This window comes from Oncorhynchus nerka, linkage group LG24, assembly GCF_034236695.1.
Source record: "Oncorhynchus nerka isolate Pitt River linkage group LG24, Oner_Uvic_2.0, whole genome shotgun sequence".
Lineage (NCBI taxonomy): Eukaryota > Metazoa > Chordata > Actinopteri > Salmoniformes > Salmonidae > Oncorhynchus > Oncorhynchus nerka.
Genome location: NC_088419.1, coordinates 21,317,159 through 21,336,581, shown reverse-complemented (window position 1 = coordinate 21,336,581; position 19,423 = coordinate 21,317,159). Strand labels below are relative to the sequence as shown.

General features: G+C 45.6%; 1 protein-coding gene across 1 annotated transcript in view; it reads left to right on the top strand.

Annotated features, from left to right (window-relative positions):
* LOC115107659 (transcription regulator protein BACH2-like) overlaps positions 1–19,423 on the top strand; it is a 107,521-nt gene that overhangs the window by 74,271 nt on the left and 13,827 nt on the right. The window contains exon 3 of the mRNA XM_029631152.2: positions 7,992–9,569. Coding sequence (XP_029487012.1) covers positions 7,992–9,569 — 1,578 coding nt within the window. The remainder of the gene's footprint in view (positions 1–7,991; positions 9,570–19,423) is intronic.

The following is a 19,423-nucleotide window of genomic DNA, read 5'->3' as shown; positions in this document are numbered from 1 at the left end:
GAAATGCTTTCCAGCTGGCTATCTCATGAAGCTGGTTGAGAGAATGCCAAGAGTATGCACTTTTTTGGTTACTACATGATTCCATGTGTTATTTCATAGTTTTGATATCTTTACTATTATTCTACAATGTATAACATAGTAAAAATAAAGAAAAGCCCTTGAATGAGTTGGTGTGTCCAAACCTCTGAAACGTTTGGTACTGTATGTGCAACAAAGGGCAACTAACCAAGGGGGCCTTGATGATTACCAAGGAAAGACAGGGAGAGAGGGGAAAAAAATACACTGCAACGAAGACAATCACGGAGGCTATGATGCTATCCTCTATTCCCTGGGTTAGGGTTAGGTTTAGAATAAGGGTTTGGGTAAGGGTTAAGGTTAGGTTTAGAATAAGGGTTTGGGTAAGGGTTAAGTTTAGGTTTAGAATAAGGGTTTGGGTAAGGGTTACGTTTAGGTTTAGAATAAGGGTTTGGGTAAGGGTTAAGTTTAGGTTTAGAATAAGGGTTTGGGTAAGGGTTGGGGTTAGGTTTAGAATAAGGGTTTGGGTAAGGGTTAAGTTTAGGTTTCGAATAAGGGTTTGGGTAAGGGTTAAGTTTAGGTTTAGAATAAGGGTTTGGGTAAGGGTTAGGTTTAGGTTTAGGATAAGGGTTTGGGTAAGGGTTAAGTTTAGGTTTAGGTTTAGGATAAGGGTTTGGGTAAGGGTTAGGTTTAGGATAAGGGTTTGGGTAAGGGTTAGGTTTAGGTTTAGGATAAGGGTTTGGGTAAGGGTTAGGTTTAGGATAAGGGTTTGGGTAAGGGTTAGGTTTAGGTTTAGGATAAGGGTTTGGGTAAGGGTTAGGTTTAGGATAAGGGTTTGGGTAAGGGTTAGGTTTAGGTTTAGGATAAGGGTTTGGGTAAGGGTTAGGTTTAGGATAAGGGTTTGGGTAAGGGTTAGGTTTAGGTTTAGGATAAGGGTTTGGGTAAGGGTTAGGTTTAGGATAAGGGTTTGGGTAAGGGTTAGGTTTAGGTTTAGGATAAGGGTTTGGGTAAGGGTTAGGTTTAGGTTTAGGATAAGGGTTTGGGTAAGGGTTAGGTTTAGGATAAGGGTTTGGGTAAGGGTTAGGTTTAGGTTTAGGATAAGGGTTTGGGTAAGGGTTAGGTTTAGGATAAGGGTTTGGGTAAGGGTTAGGTTTAGGTTTAGGATAAGGGTTTGGGTAAGGGTTAGGTTTAGGATAAGGGTTTGGGTAAGGGTTAGGTTTAGGTTTAGGATAAGGGTTTGGGTAAAGGTTAGGTTTAGGATAAGGGTTTGGGTAAGGGTTAGGTTTAGGATAAGGGTTTGGGTAAGGGTTAGGTTTAGGTTTAGGATAAAGGTTAGGGTTGGAGCTATGGTTAGGGTTATTAAATAGTTAGTTGAAATGTTACTGTCTGTAGAAAGTCTGTAGAGCATCTACAGATGGACTATCCAAATAAAGTGTTACCCAATTAAGTACCTTACTGTGATTGTTTTAAAATAAAATGGTAAAAACAAAATCAAAAATAGCTTCTTTGCAAAGAGCAATTTCTCCAGTAAGAATTTTGCTAGGACTGTCTAGGACTGTCTAGGACTGGTCTGGGTGGGGAGTGGAAATCTGAAAACAAGCTGTTATTGGCAGAGTGGTTTGAAACGATGAAAATCAGATTTTTGACTGCCATGGGCCTTAAACCAAGAAGAGGGAGGAAACAAACACTTAATCCCAGATCCAGACCATAGGAGGGAGGAGGAAGGGAGGGAGGAGGAAGGAGGCCCCTTGCTTGACCGGTAGCCATATTTGACCTCTGGTTTACTCAGGATGCGTCGGGAATGGCAACCTATCCACTATATAGTCCACTGCTTTTGACCAGGGCTCTAGGGAATAGGGTGCCATTAAGGATGCACAGAGAGAGAGTGGCTGCCTCATGAGTGGATGCTGGTAAAACAGGGAAATGTAATGCGCCTTGAGAGGTTTAGTGTTGGTGAGTGACACCCCCCCCACCATCTCCACAGACACTTGATCAGGTCGGGACATGCAGAAGCCAGACTAACTAATCTGAAGGACTCAGGGCAAGGTGGAAGCAGAAGAGCAACAGCAGGGCTTGACACAAACAGAGAGCCCAACCAGGAGACTATCACACATTTACAGCTCATTAGACAGATGGCGGGAGGCAGGCGCATATCTTCAACTGTCTTCCCCCCACCGAAGTTGGGGGCAGGGTGCGAGAAGAAGGGAGAAGAGAGGAGAGGGAGAAAGAAGATAGAAGAGCAAGTGAGCTAGCGATACCACCTAGTGTGACTGCTGTCGCTAATGCACGGGGGTCTTCTCTCCGTCAACACAAGGGCACTGTGCTCAGCGCTAATCTGACAGTAAGGATACAGGCTCTTTGTCTGCCGTTTGAGCAGGCTACTCTGAGAACCAACGCATGTACATGTATCTCTCTCTGAGTCAACCAGCCAGCCAGCCAGGGAGACCCAGTGAGAGCCTATAGAATGTTGGCTGTGTGTTTATAGTAGCTGGATTTAACCCTCGAGACCCAAACAATTAACCACTGGCTGCCCTGTATTTTCAATGTCTCATCTCAGGTGCAGGGTGTATCAACAAGTGGATGGCAGTAATGTTCTGCCAGTTTGTATAGAAACACAGCAGGATACCATACAGCATCCTCAAGAATAAAGACAGGGACAGCGTAAAGTCAGAGCTGAGCATCCTCGTAGTAAAGTGGCAGGGTCATGTCCTCCCCAGTGTCTCGTCATGTACAGTAAACTACTGAAATACCAGAGGATTAGGAAGTACAGTATCTGGTTTACTCCACACCATCAGGGGAGATTTACTCCACACCGTCAGGGGAGGTTTACTCCACACCATCAGGGGAGGTTTACTCCACACCGTCAAGGGAGATTTACTCCACACCATCAGGGGAGGTTTACTCCACACCATCAGGGGAGGTTTACTCCACACCATCAGGGGAGGTTTACTCCACACCATCAGGGGAGGTTTACTCCACACCGTCAAGGGAGATTTACTCCACACCATCAGGGGAGGTTTACTCCACACCGTCAATGGAGATTTACTCCACACCATCAGGGGAGGTTTACTCCACACCATCAGGGGAGGTTTACTCCACACCGTCAGGGGAGGTTTACTCCACACCGTCAGGGGAGGTTTACTCCACACCGTCAGGGGAGGTTTACTCCACACTCCACACCGTCAGGGGAGGTTTACTCCACACTCCACACCGTCAGGGGAGGTTTACTCCACACTCCACACCGTCAGGGGAGGTTTACTCCACACCGTCAGGGGAGATTTACTCCACACCATCAGGGGAGGTTTACTCTACACCGTCAGGGGAGGTTTACTCCACACCGCCAGGGGAGGTTTACTCCACACCGTCAGGGGAGGTTTACTCCAACCCGTCAATGGAGATTTACTCCACACCATCAGGGGAGGTTTACTCCACACCGTCAGGGGAGGTTTACTCCACACCGTCAGGGGAGGTTTACTCCACACCGTCAGGGGAGGTTTACTCCATACCGTTAGGGGAGGTTTACTCACAGAAAACGTCTCATGTGTCCCAGTGTTTACTGGTGTCTTACTGTGGAAAAAACATTTTGTTCCTTTGCCATTCATACACATTAGCTGTCAAATGTACTGTAAGTTACTTCTATTTCACTCGTTTATTTATTGTCATAATTGCGTTTAATGGCTTTAAGTAGAACGCTTGGCTGTACTGCAGCGACTCATTGTCCCTGTGCTTCCTCCCCCACCTTTCTTTTCTCTCCTACGAGGATAAATGACGATGGCAGCCAACCCTCCATACAGTACCTCCATCCATTAGCGCTGTGCTGTGACTCATCAGCATCGAGGCTCCTCGTCATGCGCCTTTCAATATAGAGGTTAATGTCAGGTTACTCAGCAGATCTGATATTAAAACGTCTAGCTTGTAGTCTCTCCAGAGGAGATGGACTATCTCTCTTCTGGCTTGGTAGCGTGCCGTCCGGGGAAGCACTCCATTGTCATGCTATGCAATGTCCTCATTAGGATACATGACATTCAGGAATTCACTGAAGTACATTTGCATGAATTAGCCGTCTCTACTACAGAGTGGATTGGACAGAGGGAGGCCTCAGAGAGAGAGCTCAGTGAGGGAGAGAGAGACTGGAGGAAGACAGAGGGGGATGTCAGAGAGAGCGAGAGAGAGATAGCAATAGAGGGAGAAAGAAGGGGGGTAATAGTATTCCACACTGTCTGTTTATGAAAGGATATTGGGCAGACTTCCTTAAAACAGGATTCTGTGATGCACTCTTGCTATAATGTCCTGCTCTGTAATTGTACCGCCTCGTCACCAGTCCTTAGAAACACAGCAGGCCTGACACACCCGGTCCACAAGCCCATATTAGCATAAAATGCCCCAGTTCTATTACCTTGATTAAATTGTCCCTTTGTGTTAACTCCTACAATAAGTGTTGCTAATGTTCTGAAACGCTTCATACAGTATGTCAACGAACTATCCAGTAACGACCAGGAAATGTGCTTTATATCCACCACCTTCGCTTTTTGTTCTCCCTTTCAAGTGTGGCTTTTTAGGTTGCATGTGCAACCATCTTTCCCTCTTGCCTTTTTTTCCCTCACACCTTCTCTCTCTCTATCTCTCTCTTTCTCTCTCTTTCTCTCTCTCTCGCTCTCTCTCTTTCTTTTGCTGTCTTTCTCCGGATCCCTCACGTTTGCCTTCATTATGCGACTGTGCTGGTTGTAACAGTGGTGTAATCACATATGGTCGAGGGCATTGGTGGAAAACCTACACAATCGTCATACTTGAGTAAAAGTAAAGATACTTTCATAGAAAATGACTCAATTAAAAGGGAAAGTCACCCAGTAAAATACTACTTTTGTAAAAGTTTTAAATATACTTAAGTATCAAAAGTAAAAATCTATTCAAATTCCTTATGTTAAGAAAACCAGATGGCACCATTTAATTTTTTTTTTTTTTTTACGGATAGCCAGAGGCACACTCCAACACTCAGACATAATTTACTAACTAAGCATTTGTGTTTAGTGAGTCCACCAGATCAGAGGCAGTAGGGATGGCCAGGGATGTTCTCTTGATACGTGTGTGAATTGGACAATTTTCCTGTTCTGCTAAGCATTAAAAATGTAACGAGTACTTTTGGGTGTCAGGAAAAATGTATGGAGTAAAAAGTACATTATTTTCTTCAGGAATGTAGTGAAGTAATAGTAAAAGTTGTCAAAATATAAATAGTAAATTACAGATTTACAAGCTGGAATTAGATCCAGGGAACGCTCAGCACTTTTCCCCCAGCAGCCCAGCAGCAGCTCTGGGAAGTCTGTTTATCAGCAGCCCTGGATGGTGCTGGCCCAGCTGACCAGCCTCATTTAAGCCGAGACCACTTTCATCTTTACCTGGTTGTGTATGGGTACAAGAAAGGGAGGGGTGGATAGTGGATAAACGAGACCAGTGGGTGGCAATTAGTAGTAACCTGGCCCTGCCTCACTTCTGGTTTGGGGCACTGCTCTCTCTCTCTCTCCGGCAAGGTGTGTGTATATGCAGTGTGTGTGTGTGTGTGTGTGTGTGTGTGTGTGTGTGTGTGTGTGTGTGTGTGTGTGTGTGTGTGTGTGTGTGTGTGTGTGTGTGTGTGTGTGTGTGTGTGTGTGTGTGTGTGTGTGTGATGTGGCCGAGTGGTTCTGCAGCGTTATAGTAGAGGTGCTGTGTTCATCAGTAGCGGAGAGTCCAGTCTAGGGAGTAGCCTAACATTAATATATTTGTTGTGTTATCAGGCAACCATAGAATTACAAAAATACTATCCTTATAGGATTACAATTCATAAATGTTGTGTATGTAAACCCCATTTAGAATAATCCCTCCGAACAAAATCGACACAACACACATCCCAGTGATTCCACTCCTGCCATGAATATTACCTAACATTTTCCCCTCTAGGCCTATATTTGCTTTTCCTCGTAAACACTGTCCGGTTGTTTTTCCAAACGGAAAAATCCACAAAGCAAATTTTTGTGGTTTGTGAGTTAGATTTCTAAGGAGGGAAAATCCTGTTTTACTAGCAGGGTGCCTGGCACCGAGCATGGGAGTGCAGAGCTGCCGACAGCCTCTACTGCTACGGTTCACAGAGAGAGAGAGAGAGAGAGAGAGAGAGAGAGAGAGAGAGGGAGAGAGAGAGAGAGAGAGTACCATTACATCTAGAACAGTGGTCAACAATCTTTTCTGAGTCAAGGGGGGGGGGGGGGGTAGCAGCGGTGAGGTTGCCTCTCATCCCTCCGCTCTTCCTCCCTACATTGAGAAAAGGGAACACAGTCCTCCTGCGGATGAGGAAACTCAAGTCGCACTACATTATTTCTGCCTCATGCACCAATTCAGGTTGTTAATCCAATGTCCAGATAAAGTGAAATATTCCTCGATATAAAAAAGAAACAAGCTGCTAATAATAACAAAGCAGGCTTATCCAAACACTTTGCTATAGTCATTCATTCCAGCTGCAGTGCTGGTTGTAGCATTTTATGGCTTCTAAAAGTGTTGAACAACGTGTTGACGGCGCTGAATAACAACTTCAACATGAACTTACTCATAAAAACAGCAGCGCTTTGCTCTATTTGTTGAGTCTCTCTCTAGTCAAAAGTTTTGAAATCTTACATCATCAATTTTGCTGTGTGCTTCAGGCTTATTTTGACAGTCTATGGCTTCAGGGCACAGTGCAGACACGGTGATCTGAGCTATCTGATTGGCCAGCCGTAGGCCTGTAGGGACACCTGACTTGCTCTCTGGGCCTGCTTGGTCAGCAGAGTAATAACTTCAGACATGAAATGGTTCAAATTGGAACACTTTGCCTTCCCTGCACTAGGGCTGCTGAATCAAGTGCACCTACCGCCAACATCACGAAACAAATAAAAAAATAGGAACGCTTCATCGTTGTTTTTTTTACCTAAATGTTTGGTGATCGACTAGGAATGCCTCGCGATTGATGGGTTGATGACCACTGATCTAATGACCTAATGACCTAGAGTAATTCATCTTGTGTTGTTACTCCCACAAATGGGTAGCAAAACAACCAGTAAATACTGGGCTCTTTCTCCCTGCTCATTAAAAACACACTTTGAGAGCCCGTTAAGTCTTGTACCGGGGACTTTACATTGCTCAGGCAAAGAAAAGGTTCCGGTGGCACACAATCAACAATTGCTATCCACCATTCAAAGTGGATAGCCTCGTAATTGCATTGTGAGCACACCTTGCTTTGTGTGTGATGGTATTCATTGAGCAAGCATCTCTCTCTCTCTCACTTTCTCTCTCTCTCTCTCTCTCTCTCTCTCTCTCTCTCTCTCTCTCTCTCTCTCTCTCTCTCTCTCTCTTCAGTAACAACAGTAGTAGAAGGCAGGTTTCCATAATTATCCTGCATTAAGTCTAAATTGAAGGATTCCCTCTCTCTTATCCTAGGTTACGCCACATGGCTGCAATAATGATAAGCCACAGTCTTTCAAACTATTTGGCTTCACAGGCACTTAAAGAGGGGCTGCAGGGGACTGACAGAAAGTGAGGCAGCAGCAGTAGCAGCAGGAGGAGCTGCGATCCATATGGTCCTATGGTCTATATGCAGTCTGTGATGACAACAAAGGCTTCCTGTACATCAACACAACACAACACAGGGCTGGGTGGGAGCCGACGGGGAGGGTGATAGGTCACCGCAGGGCAGACAGACTGTGGTAGCCCAGTGAAATGTCACCATGTCAAAAGGGTTTTTGCAATGAAAACGGGCTGGACACCCAAGCTGCCGCCTGCCAACCAGCCAAGCACCACTGGGTTTTATTTGCTGGCTATTTACAATGTTAGGTGCTGACCCGATAAAAGATTAACTTAGTACTTTACAGTGTTTGTTTGTGGTCATTAGAGCTGTCGGGTTGTCTCACCACACTCCAAGGGCTCAGAACAATGGCAGTGCTGATGGTAATGCTGCCAATTTCCCTGTTTTTTCGCAGGTCACTGCCAGGGGATTCGCCCCATTGTTGCAGTTTGCCTACACTGCTAAGCTGTTACTCAGCAGAGAAAACATTCAGGAGGTCATCCGCTGTGGCAAATTCCTGCGCGTGCACAACCTGGAGGACTCGTGCTTTCGCTTCCTGGAGGCCCAGCTCCGCAGTGAGGAGGATGGCCTGCTGCTGTGCCACAAGGTGGCGCCGGCCGAGGGCAACCACAAGACCGAGGACGAGAACATGCAGTCTGAGACAACAACAAAGGCAGCCTCCCCCCAGGCACGCCGGCACTCTCAAGCCCTTTCCTCCTTGCGGCGCGCCCCGGACAAGGACCGGCTACCCGTGGCGGTGCCCAGTGACTTCAGCAACGTACGACTGGACTTCGACAGACACGGAGCATCCGACCTCCCCTGCTGCCCCAAATACAGGAAATACCAGTGGGCCTGCAACAAGCACAATAACGACACCTCCTCACACACCAGTACCTCAGGTTTACCAAGCACATTATTATTAAAGGAGACCAGCGGTGGCATCAGCGGCGGGGCGGTCCGGGGCCAGAGCATGTCGCCGGTGGCAGACATCAAAGTGGAGCCGCGGGCAGAGGAAGAGGCCATCTCGCTGTGCCTGTCAGGGGACGAGCAGGGCGGCCTGGACAAGGAGACAGGCATGGAGATGGACAGTGTCCCAGTGTTGTCCGCCTCCTCCGCCAAGAGGAGCAAGTCCCCCACCTGCCTCCGCGCCTTCTTCAAAAAAGGAGCAGACCTGCCGGGTCTGCCCAACGTGTCGCAGCAGCTATTTGCCAACAGACTCGCCAGCGTCTGCCCCCAAGACAAAGGAACCACTCTGGAAGATCACAAAACAAAAGACTTCAGGCCTCTCAATTCTGGGGAGCTGGGCCTGTCTGTTACATCCCTGAAGGAGGTAGACGGCTCCCCTCTGAGGCTCTCGTCGCTGAAGTCCACCTCCTGCGACGGCGTCTGCAAACAGGAAGTGGAGCTGGACCGCCGCAGTGTCATCTTTTCCTCCTCAGGGACCTGTGACCGTCTGGGCTCCCCGGCGCATTCTTACCCCGGTGGGAGCTCTTTAGAGATGGAGCTCTCGGAGCACACGTCAATGGGCCTGTGGGCTGGTGCCAGCCAGTCCCTTCCCAGCTCCCAGACCTACTCCCCGAGCAGTGCCCCCTCCCTCGCCTCCGCTACCACCGAGCCCCCGCCGGTCCTTTGTCGCCCGCTGCCAAACACCAGCTGCCCAGTGCCAATCAAGGTGTGCTCGCGCTCGCCGCCCTCTGAGACCCGCACACGGACCTCCAGCTCCTGCTCCTCCTACTCCTACGCGGAGGACGGGAGCGGCGGCTCACCCTGCAGCCTGCCCCAGTTTGAGTTCTCCTCCTCGCCGTGCTCCAACGTGGCGCTCCGCCTCGCCGCCGACCAGCAGGAACAGGGCGTGATGGGGGGGGACACCCTCTTCAACCAGGTTCGCCCCAAGATCAAGTGCGAGCAATCGTACGGCACCAACTCCAGTGACGAGTCGGGATCCTTCTCCGAGGGTGACAGCGAGTCGTGCCGAGTCGATCAAGGGCGAGAGGTGAGTGACTTTGACACTTCTCTCATGACGTACACAATGCCTCGTACTCTCAGTCTCACCTTGGTGACTAATCATCATCATCTCACACTGACCTACATAGAGATCTTATTAAATGACAACCATACAGTGCATATACATTTTTCTAATTCATTATTTTACACAGTATAATATAACAGCACTGGTAAACCATGGTAAACCATGGTTGACCAAATCCCTGACCAAAATTGCTGACCTTTATCCCATCATAAAAAGGTTCATCTCCATTCTAGTATTCTAATTCCTAATTCTTTGGGGACCTAGCTCTCCAGGTCTGCATTAATAGTCATTAGATTAGATCATCATGTAATTGAAGCGGGAGTATTTTCACTAAAAGATTTACAGCACACCATGAACAGAACAGGGGCAAAGATGTGCTTTGATATTATTCATATGTTTTACACACTGCTGGAGATCTGTGTAATGAGACTGAATAAGAGAGATAGTCAGAATCAAGCGAACAATCTAGAGCAATCTGAGCGCACACACACCCACACACACACTCCCGAGGAGGTGGTGGTTGTGTCGAGGGCTGTGATTGGTTGATCCTGTGGACGGGGAAGCGCTAGTGTAGTAGGGTTATATGACTGAGATGTAGATGGTCCATGACGGAGGGGTCAGGAATCTGTCTAGGATCTGAAGGCTTTCTCCTGGGGCTTTATCTCTGTCTCCCTAGCTGTCAGGGCAGCGCAGGCCAACTAGTTCATATTATCCATCCACAAACCTGACATCTCTAATTCATTCCACAGAGTCTGCGTATGCTAATTCTCAAGACACCTAGCTGTGCCATGACATTTATACTGCATTATTAGATTTACAGGTAACTGCCAAAATAATGGAAACACTTGAGTAAATGAGGGATACAAAGTATATTGAAAGCAAATGCTTCCACACAGGTGTGGTTCCTGAGTAATTAAGCAATTAACATCCCATCATGCTTAGGGTCATGTATAAAAATGATGGGCAGGCCATTATTTTGTCTACCATGGCTATGCCCCCTTATGATAACAATGTCCCCATCCATAGGGCTTGAGTGGCCACCGAATGGTTTGATGAGCATGTAAACCATATGACATGGGCATCTCAGTCACTAGATCTCAACCCAATTGAACACTTATGGGAGATTCTGGACAGGCGCATGAGACAGCGTTTCCACCACATAGGAATGGGCGGTATCCACATTTTCATACCATCATAATGTTTCTGTACCTTACCGGAGTGCACGGTATTTCCGGAGTGCACACAAGGGGTGCTATTTCAACAACAAAGAAACATTTAGGCAACAGGGATCTTGATCCAGGAGGGGATTGAATGTCTCTGCTGTAACTAAGAAGCTTGATATCTTGATATCTATCCACTTAAAAAAATTTTTTACGGTATTGAAAAATATACTGTCATTATTAAGAATTTTTTAAACATTTATTTTTTATTTATCCTTTGTTTAACTAGGCAAGTCAGTTAAGAACAAATTCTTATTTGCAATGATGGCATCTCCGGCCAACCCCGGACGACGCTGGGCCAATTATGTGCCGCCCTATGGGACTCCCAATCACGGACGGTTGTGATACAGGCTGGAAATACCCGGCATAAGGTATAAAGCCTGGTGTCATTTTATCACCCCAAATGGTGTTGCATCCCTCCAATGGAGTTCCAGACACTTATAGAATCTATGCCAAGGATCATTGAAGCTGTTCTGTCTCATGTTGGCCCAACGCCCTATTAAGACACTTTATGCTGGTGTTTTCTTTATTTTGGCACTTACTGTACACCTGTACACCTAGGTGAAGGTAGCCTTTGTTATTTATACACAAATATGGCTTATAGTGTTTGTGACATTTCTAGTGTATCAACAATTAGATATACACCTACACTAGTTGAAAGTGAAGGTAGGCTATATTATGTTATACACAGACAGAGCATAATAGTATACGTTTGATTAAAAGTCTATGTTTGTGATAGTGATAGGACAATAGCAGTGTAATGAAAGAGAATGTAGCTGTTTAAGTCCTTTGGTGGAGGAAGGTCTGCTCTGTGTTGTGTCATAATAGGACTGCAGCCTGGAGCACTGACCGTGCTGCTGACAAGGAAGGATGACCAATCCCCTAATCATCCCCTAATCCACCTGGCCAGACGACTGACATCCTCTAGACTGACTGCAGAACAGACTGACTGTTGTTGTTTACTTTGAGATCAATGAGGATAGATAGAATATAGACTAGTGAAGTGTATAATTATATTCAGGATGAAAACGGTTTTGTTCCATCAAAAAGAAGATGTAATATCCACTACCGGTCAAAAGTTTTAGAACACCTACTCATACCTTGACACAACACAACTGATTGGCTCAAACACATTAAGAAGGAAATACATTCCACTAATTCACTTTTAAGAAGGCACACCTATTAATTGAAATGCATTCCAGGTGACTACCTCATGAAGCTGGTTGAGAGAATGCCAAGAGTGTGCAAAGCTGTCATCAAGGCAAAGGATGGCTATTTGAAGAGTCTCAAAATATTAAATATATTTTGATTTGTTTAACACTTTTTTGGTTACTACATGATTCCATATGCGTTATTTCATAGTGTTGATGTCTTCACTATTATTCTACAATGTAGAAAATAGTACAAATAAAGAAAAACCCTTGAATAATTAGGTGTTCTAAAATGTTTGACCGGTAGTGTATATATATGTTTTATTCACACAGAATACCTCTGATGCCTCTTCAATTTCAGCATGAAATTATTGCATCTGTAGCATTTAGTTTTGTTGTAGGCAGACTTATTTTATCTTTACCTGAAGGAATAAGACTGTCCGCTTCTGAGTCTGAGAGAGAGAGAGAGAGAGAGAGAGAGAGAGAGAGAGAGAGAGAGAGAAAATTGTGTGTTGCCATGGTAATCAGATTCACAGAGCCTAGTCCCCGTTTCACTGGGGTTGGAGCAATTTGGCAGGATTGAGCCTCCGACTGTGGAGGAATCCAGTCTTCTTCTGTGGACAAACAGAGAGCGGCAAGATAAACGGCCCTAGAAGTCATGTGTAATTATTACCTTAGAGGCATGGCACCCACACCCAGTGATTTATGAGCCGTTTGAAGGACTGCTTAATGCCCCGGCTGTAAATTATAGACAATAGATTTACAGCAATACAGCTGTCGAGGAAGGACAAAGCAGCCCCAAAAATTACTCTTCAGACATGTCCAGTTCCCTTTGTCATCTTGTGTGAGTCAATGTATACACTACACTCCATTGTTGATTAGTGGCTCACAATATCCACTGTCAGATCTCTATTGACCCACATGGACTTATATCTGCAAGCATTCCCCTTTACTGTCGCCTGCTGCTGATAATATGTATTATGAATGAGACTAGCTGGCTGTGCTGGGTCACAGATGCTGCTGTGTGTGTGAGAACCTCTCTCTCTCAGTACTGTTTGGTTTAGGACATGGCCTTATGGGTGGAGGCATAGAAGAGCACTTACATAATGAGCCTCAGTGTAGAGCCAAATGCCACCCTGCTCTGCTCCAGCCTTATCTGGTAACAAAAGTGCTACCTCATGCTTCCTGGGGCGCTGTTTTCCTCTTTCCCCCAGTGAGTTGGCTGTACAAACAAACAGCTAGCTTCCAGGGAGACAGAAGGCTCTGGCTCTCCCTCTGTATGTTGAAAGAGCAAATGGCAGCCAGGCCGGGTCCCACTCAGGGAGAGATAGCCGAGCAAGCGCCCGGCGCTACTGCTGTTAAAAATAGCTGCAGCCCCAGCACTGGAAACAATGAATTCTGACAAGGAAGGAAGTTGTTAAACTGGAGGCTAATCTGACCGAGAGAGGCGATAGTCATTCAAGGTAGTCTGAGTCACTCAAGGTCTCCTGGCCACTCCCACCCCGCTACTGAGGTTATGGGGTGACAAATAGCAGACACCACACTACTCTGGGGTAACTTTTTAATGGCTTCAATTTCACACGTTAACTGTGTTCAACTGTTTCCCATCTGGCACATATGACACATATTGAGTCAGTCAATAGGGTCAGGAGAGGATATGCCCATATGTAAACTGAACCAGGGCCTGTAATCATAGAGTCTCAAAGTAGGAGAGCTGATCATGGATCAGTTTTGCCTTTTCAGATCATAATGAATAAGATTGTGTGGACAGGGGGAGCTGATAATACAGCAGCACCCTTTTTAAATACGGCTCAGTACTCCACCGCCAGTCAATGTTTTGGGCAGCAGGTAGCCTAGCGGTTACAGCGTTGGGACAGTGACTGAAAGGTCACTGGTTCGAATACCCAAGGTGAGAAAATCTGTCGATGTGCCCTTGAGCAAGGCACTTACCTCTCATTTGCTCCAGAGGTGCCGTACTAACTGCACCTATCTGGTGTATGTGAACAACACACCCAACAAAGGAGAATTTAAGAGCTGAGACATCGCAAAACACAGAGGATCTTGGTGGAAGATCTCTGAGCTGTTTCCACAAAACATCAGTCTCTCTCTCTCCCTTGTGTAGGCGTTGAGCTCAATGACACATCGTCTAGTCACAGTACACTGCAAACATTGATCTGAGAGCGAGGTGGGAGTGATAGGGAAGTCGTGTTTATATATTGGCAGCACAATGTTTCCTATCTCACCACCAAACATTAACCCAGTGACTCACACAGGAAGTACTGTACACAGACCTAAATATCACTCCTGTTTTTTCGACAGTCAAAAAGTACCTTTCTCCACTCTTGAAATGATGCATCTGTGGTCAAAATATTATTTGGCATACAGTGTAAACCACAATATACTGATTTGGTGCAGCCTTTTGCCTTATGCCAACTGTATTTGAAAAAGTCATTAGTATGTTATGGATGGCTCGTTGTGAGAGGAAACGGTGACACTTTTTATTTGTTTGGACACCGGATAAGACAGGAGAAGTACTCCAGATATAACAGACTGACCCTAGCCCCCCGACACATACACTACTGCAGCATAAATACTGGAGGCTGAGACAGCAGGGGTCAGGAGACACTGTGGCCCCATCCGATGATACCCCCGGACAGGGCCAAACAGACAGAATATAACCCCACCCACTTTGCCGAAGCACAGCCCCCACACCACTAGAGGGATATATTCAACCACCAACTTACCATCCTGAGACAAGGCCGAGTATAGCCAACAAAGATCTCTGCCACGGCACAACCCAAGGGGGGGCGCCAACCCAGACAGGAAGATCACGTCAGTGACTCAACCCAGTCAAGTGATGCACGCCTCCTAGGGACGGCTTGGAAGAGCACCAGTAAGCCAGTGACTCAGCCCCTGTAATAGGGTTAAAGGCAGAGAATCCCATTGGAGAGAGGGGAACCAGCCAGGCAGAGACAGCAAGGGCGGTTCGTTGCTCCAGATCCTTTCCGTTCACCTTCACACTCCTTGGCCAGACTACACTCAATCATATGACCTACTGAAGAGATGAGTCTTCAGTAAAGACTTAAAGGTTGAGACCGAGTCTGTGTCTCTCACATGGGTAGGCAGACCATTCCATAAAAATTGAGCTCTATAGGAGAAAGCCCTGCCTCCAGCTGTTTGCCGAGAAATTCTAGGGACAATTAGGAGGCCTGCGTCTTGTGACCATAGCATACGTGTAGGTATGTACGGCAGGACCAAATCGGAAAGATAGGTAGGAGCAAGCCCATGTAATGCTTTGTAGGTTAGCAGTAAAACCTTGAAATCAGCCCTTGTCTTAACAGGAAGCCAGTGTAGGGAAGCTAGCACTGGAGTAGTATGATCAACTTTTTTGGTTCTAGTCAGGATTTTAGCAGCCGTATTTAGCACTAACTGAAGTTTAATTAGTCCTTTATCCGGGTAGCCGGAAAGTAGGACATTGCAGTAATCTAACCTAGAAGTAACAAAAGCATGGATTAATTTTTCTGCATAATATTTGGACAGAAAGTTTCTGATTTTTGCAATGTTACATAGATGGAAAAAGCTGTCCTTGAAACAGTCTTGATATGTTCGTCAAAAGACAGATCAGGGTCCAGAGTAATGCCGAGGTCCTTCACAGTTTTATTTGAGACGACTGTACAACCATCAAGATTAATTGTCAGATTCAACAGAAGATCTCTTTGTTTCTTGGGACCTAGAACAAGCCTCTCTGTTTTGTCCGAGTTTAAAAGTAGAATGTTTGCAGCCCTCCACTTCCTTATGTCTGAAACACAGGCTTCTAGCGAGGGCAATTTTGTGGATTCACCATGTTTCATTGAAATGTACAGCTCTGTGTCATCCGCAAAGCAGTGAAAGTTAACATTATGTTTTCGAATGACATCCCCAAGAGGTAAAATATATAGTGAAAACAATAGTGGTCCTAAAACGGAACCTTAGTTGATATGTCAGAGGACAAACCATTCACAGAGACAAACTGATATGTTTCCGACAGATAAGATCTAAACCAGGCCAGAACTTGTCCGTGTAGACCAATTTGGGTTTCCAATCTCGAGGACAGATGCAGAGCCTCGGTCTGATGCCATTAAAAGGTCATTTACCACCTTCACAAGTGCAGTCTCAGTGCTATGATGGGGTCTAAAACCAGACTGAAGCATTTCGTATACATTGTTTGTGTCACACCCTGACCTTAGAGAGCCTTTTATGTCTCTATTTGGTTTGGTCAGGGTGTGATTTGGGTGGGCATTCTATGTTCTGTTTTCTAGGTTTGTGTATTTCTATGTTTTTGCCAGGTATGGTTCTCAATCAGGGACAGCTGTCTATCGTTGTCTCTGATTGGGAATCATACTTAGGAAGCCTTTTTCCCTGTTGTGATTGTGGGAAGTTGTCTTTGTTAGGGGTACTATAGCCCTTGTAAGCGGCACAGTCGTTTTTGTTATTTCTTGTTTTGTTGGTGACATTTTAACAAATAAAAGAAAATGTACGCTCACCACGCTGCACCGTGGTCTCATTCTGATGATGGCCGTGACAGTTTGTCTTCAGGAAGGCAGTGAGTTGCTGCGCAACAGCTTTTTCTAAAATATTTGAGAGGAATGGAAGATTCGATATAGGCTGATAGTTTTTTATATTTTCTGGGTCAAGAGGCTTTATTACTGCCACTTTTAGTGAGTTTGGTACACATCCGGTGGATAGAGAGCCGTTTATTATGTTCAACATAGGAGGGCCAAGCACAGGAAGCAGCTCTTTAAGTAGTTTAGTTGTAATAGGGTCCAGTATGCAGCTTGACGGTTGAGGCCATGCTTATTTTCATCATTGTGTCAAGAGATATAGTACTAAAACACTTGAGTGTCTCTCTGCCAGCAGAGTTGTGCAGACTCAGGACAGCTGAGCTTTGGAGGAATACGCCGATTTAAAGAGGAGTCTGTAATTTGCTTTCTAATGATCTGATCTTTTCCTCCAAGAAGTTCATTAATTTATATTTGCTGAAGTGAAAGCCATCCTCTCTTGGAGAATGCTGCTTTTTAGTTCGCTTTGCGACAGTATCAAAAATACATTTTGGATTGTTCTTATTCTCCTCAATTAAGTTGTAAAAATAGGATGATGGAGCAGCAGTGAGGGCTCTTCAATACTTCACAGTACTTTCTTTCCAAGCTAGTAGGAAAAGACTTCCAGTTTGGTGGAGCAGCAGTGAGGGCTCTTCAATACTTCACAGTACTGTCTTTCCAAGCTAGTAGGAAAAGACTTCCAGTTTGGTGGAGCAGCAGTGAGGGCTCTTCAATACTTCACAGTACTGTCTTTCCAAGCTAGTAGGAAAAGACTTCCAGTTTGGTGGAGCAGCAGTGAGGGCTCTTCAATACTTCACAGTACTGTCTTTCCAAGCTAGTAGGAAAAGACTTCCAGTTTGGTGTAGCAGCAGTGAGGGCTCTTCAATACTTCACAGTACTGTCTTTCCAAGCTAGTAGGAAAAGACTTCCAGTTTGGTGTAGCAGCAGTGAGGGCTCTTCAATACTTCACAGTACTGTCTTTCCAAGCTAGTAGGAAAAGACTTCCAGTTTGGTGTAGCAGCAGTGAGGGCTCTTCAATACTTCACAGTACTGTCTTTCCAAGCTAGTAGGAAAAGACTTCCAGTTTGGTGTAGCAGCAGTGAGGGCTCTTCGATACTTCACAGTACTGTCTTTCCAAGCTAGTAGGAAAAGACTTCCAGTTTGGTGTAGCAGCAGTGAGGGCTTTTCGATACTTCACAGTACTGTCTTTCCAAGCTAGTAGGAAAAGACTTCCAGTTTGGTGTAGCAGCAGTGAGGGCTCTTCGATACTTCACAGTACTGTCTTTCCAAGCTAGTCGTAAGACTTCCAGTTTGGTGTAGCCCCATTTCCGTTCCAATTTTCTGGAAGCTTGCTTCAGAGCTCTGGTATTTTCTGTATACCAGGGAGCTAGTTACTTTTAGGGGTGCAACTGCATGTAGGGTATTCCGCAAGGTTAAATTGAGTTCCTCAGTTAGGTGGTTAACTGATCTTTGTCCTCTGGCGTCATTGGGTAGGCAGAGGGAGTCTGGAAGAGGGAGTCTTGGAAGAGCATAAACAAATCTTTGGGTTGTCTGAGAATGTATAGCATGACTTTTGATGCTCCTTGGTTGGGGTCTGAGCAGATTATTTGTTGCAATTGCAAACGTAATAAAATGGTGGTCCGATAGTTCAGGATTATGAGGAAAAACATTAAGATCCACAACATTTATTCCATGGGACAAAACTAGGTCCAGAGTATGACAGTGAGTAGGTCCGGAGACATGTTGGACAAAACCCACTGGGTCGATGATGGCTCCGAAAGCCTTTTGAAGTGGGTCTGTGGACTTTTCCATGTGAATATAAAATCACAAAAAAATGTGAATATTATCTGCTATGACTACAAGGTCCGATAGGAATTCAGTTAGGAACGCTGTATATGGCCCAGGAGGCCTGTAAACAGTAGCTATAAAAAGTGATTGGGTAGGGTGCATAGATTTCATGTCTTTTGAGCTTCTAGTCGAAAACATCGTTTTTTTTGTAAATTGAAATTTGCTATTGTAAATGTTAGCAACACCTCCGCTTTTGCGGGCTACACGGGGGATATGGTCACCACATAGTGTAACCAGGAGGTGAGGCCTCATTTAACACAGTAAATTCATCAGGCTTAAGCCATGTTTCAGTCAGGCCAATCACATAAAGATTTTGATCAGTGATTAGTTCATTGACTATAACTGCCTTTGAAGTGAGGGATCTAACATTAAGTAGCCTGATATTGAGATGTGAGGTATCACGATCTCTTTCAATAATGGCAGGAATGGAGGAGGTCTTTATTCTAGTGAGATTGCTAAGGCGAGCAATGCCATGTTTAGTTTTGCCCAACCTAGGTCGAGGCACAGACACCGTCTCAATGGGGTTAGCTGAGCTGACTACACTGACTGTGCTAGTGGCAGACTCCACTCAGCTGGCAGGCTGGCTAACAGCCTGCTGCCTGGCCTGCACCCTATTTCATTGTGGAGCTAGAGGAGTTAGAGCCCTGTCTATGTTGGTAGATAAGAGCACCCCTCCAGCTAGGCAAGAGTCCGTCACTCCTCAACAGGCCAAGCTTGGTCCTGTTTTTGGGTGAGTCCTAGAAAGAGGGCCAATTATCTACACATTCTAACTTTTGGGAGGGGCAGAAATCAGTTTTCAACCAGCGATTGAGTTGAGACTTTGCTGTAGAGCTCATCACTCCCCCTAACTGCGAGGAGGCCAGAGACAATTACTCAATGCTGACACATATTTCTAGCTGATTTACAGGCTGAAGCTATGTTGCGCTTGGTGACCTCTGACTGTTTCATCCTAACATCGTTGGTGCAGTGACTAAGCAAGCTGAAATTAGTGATACCAGCTGAGATTCATATATAACAAAAGT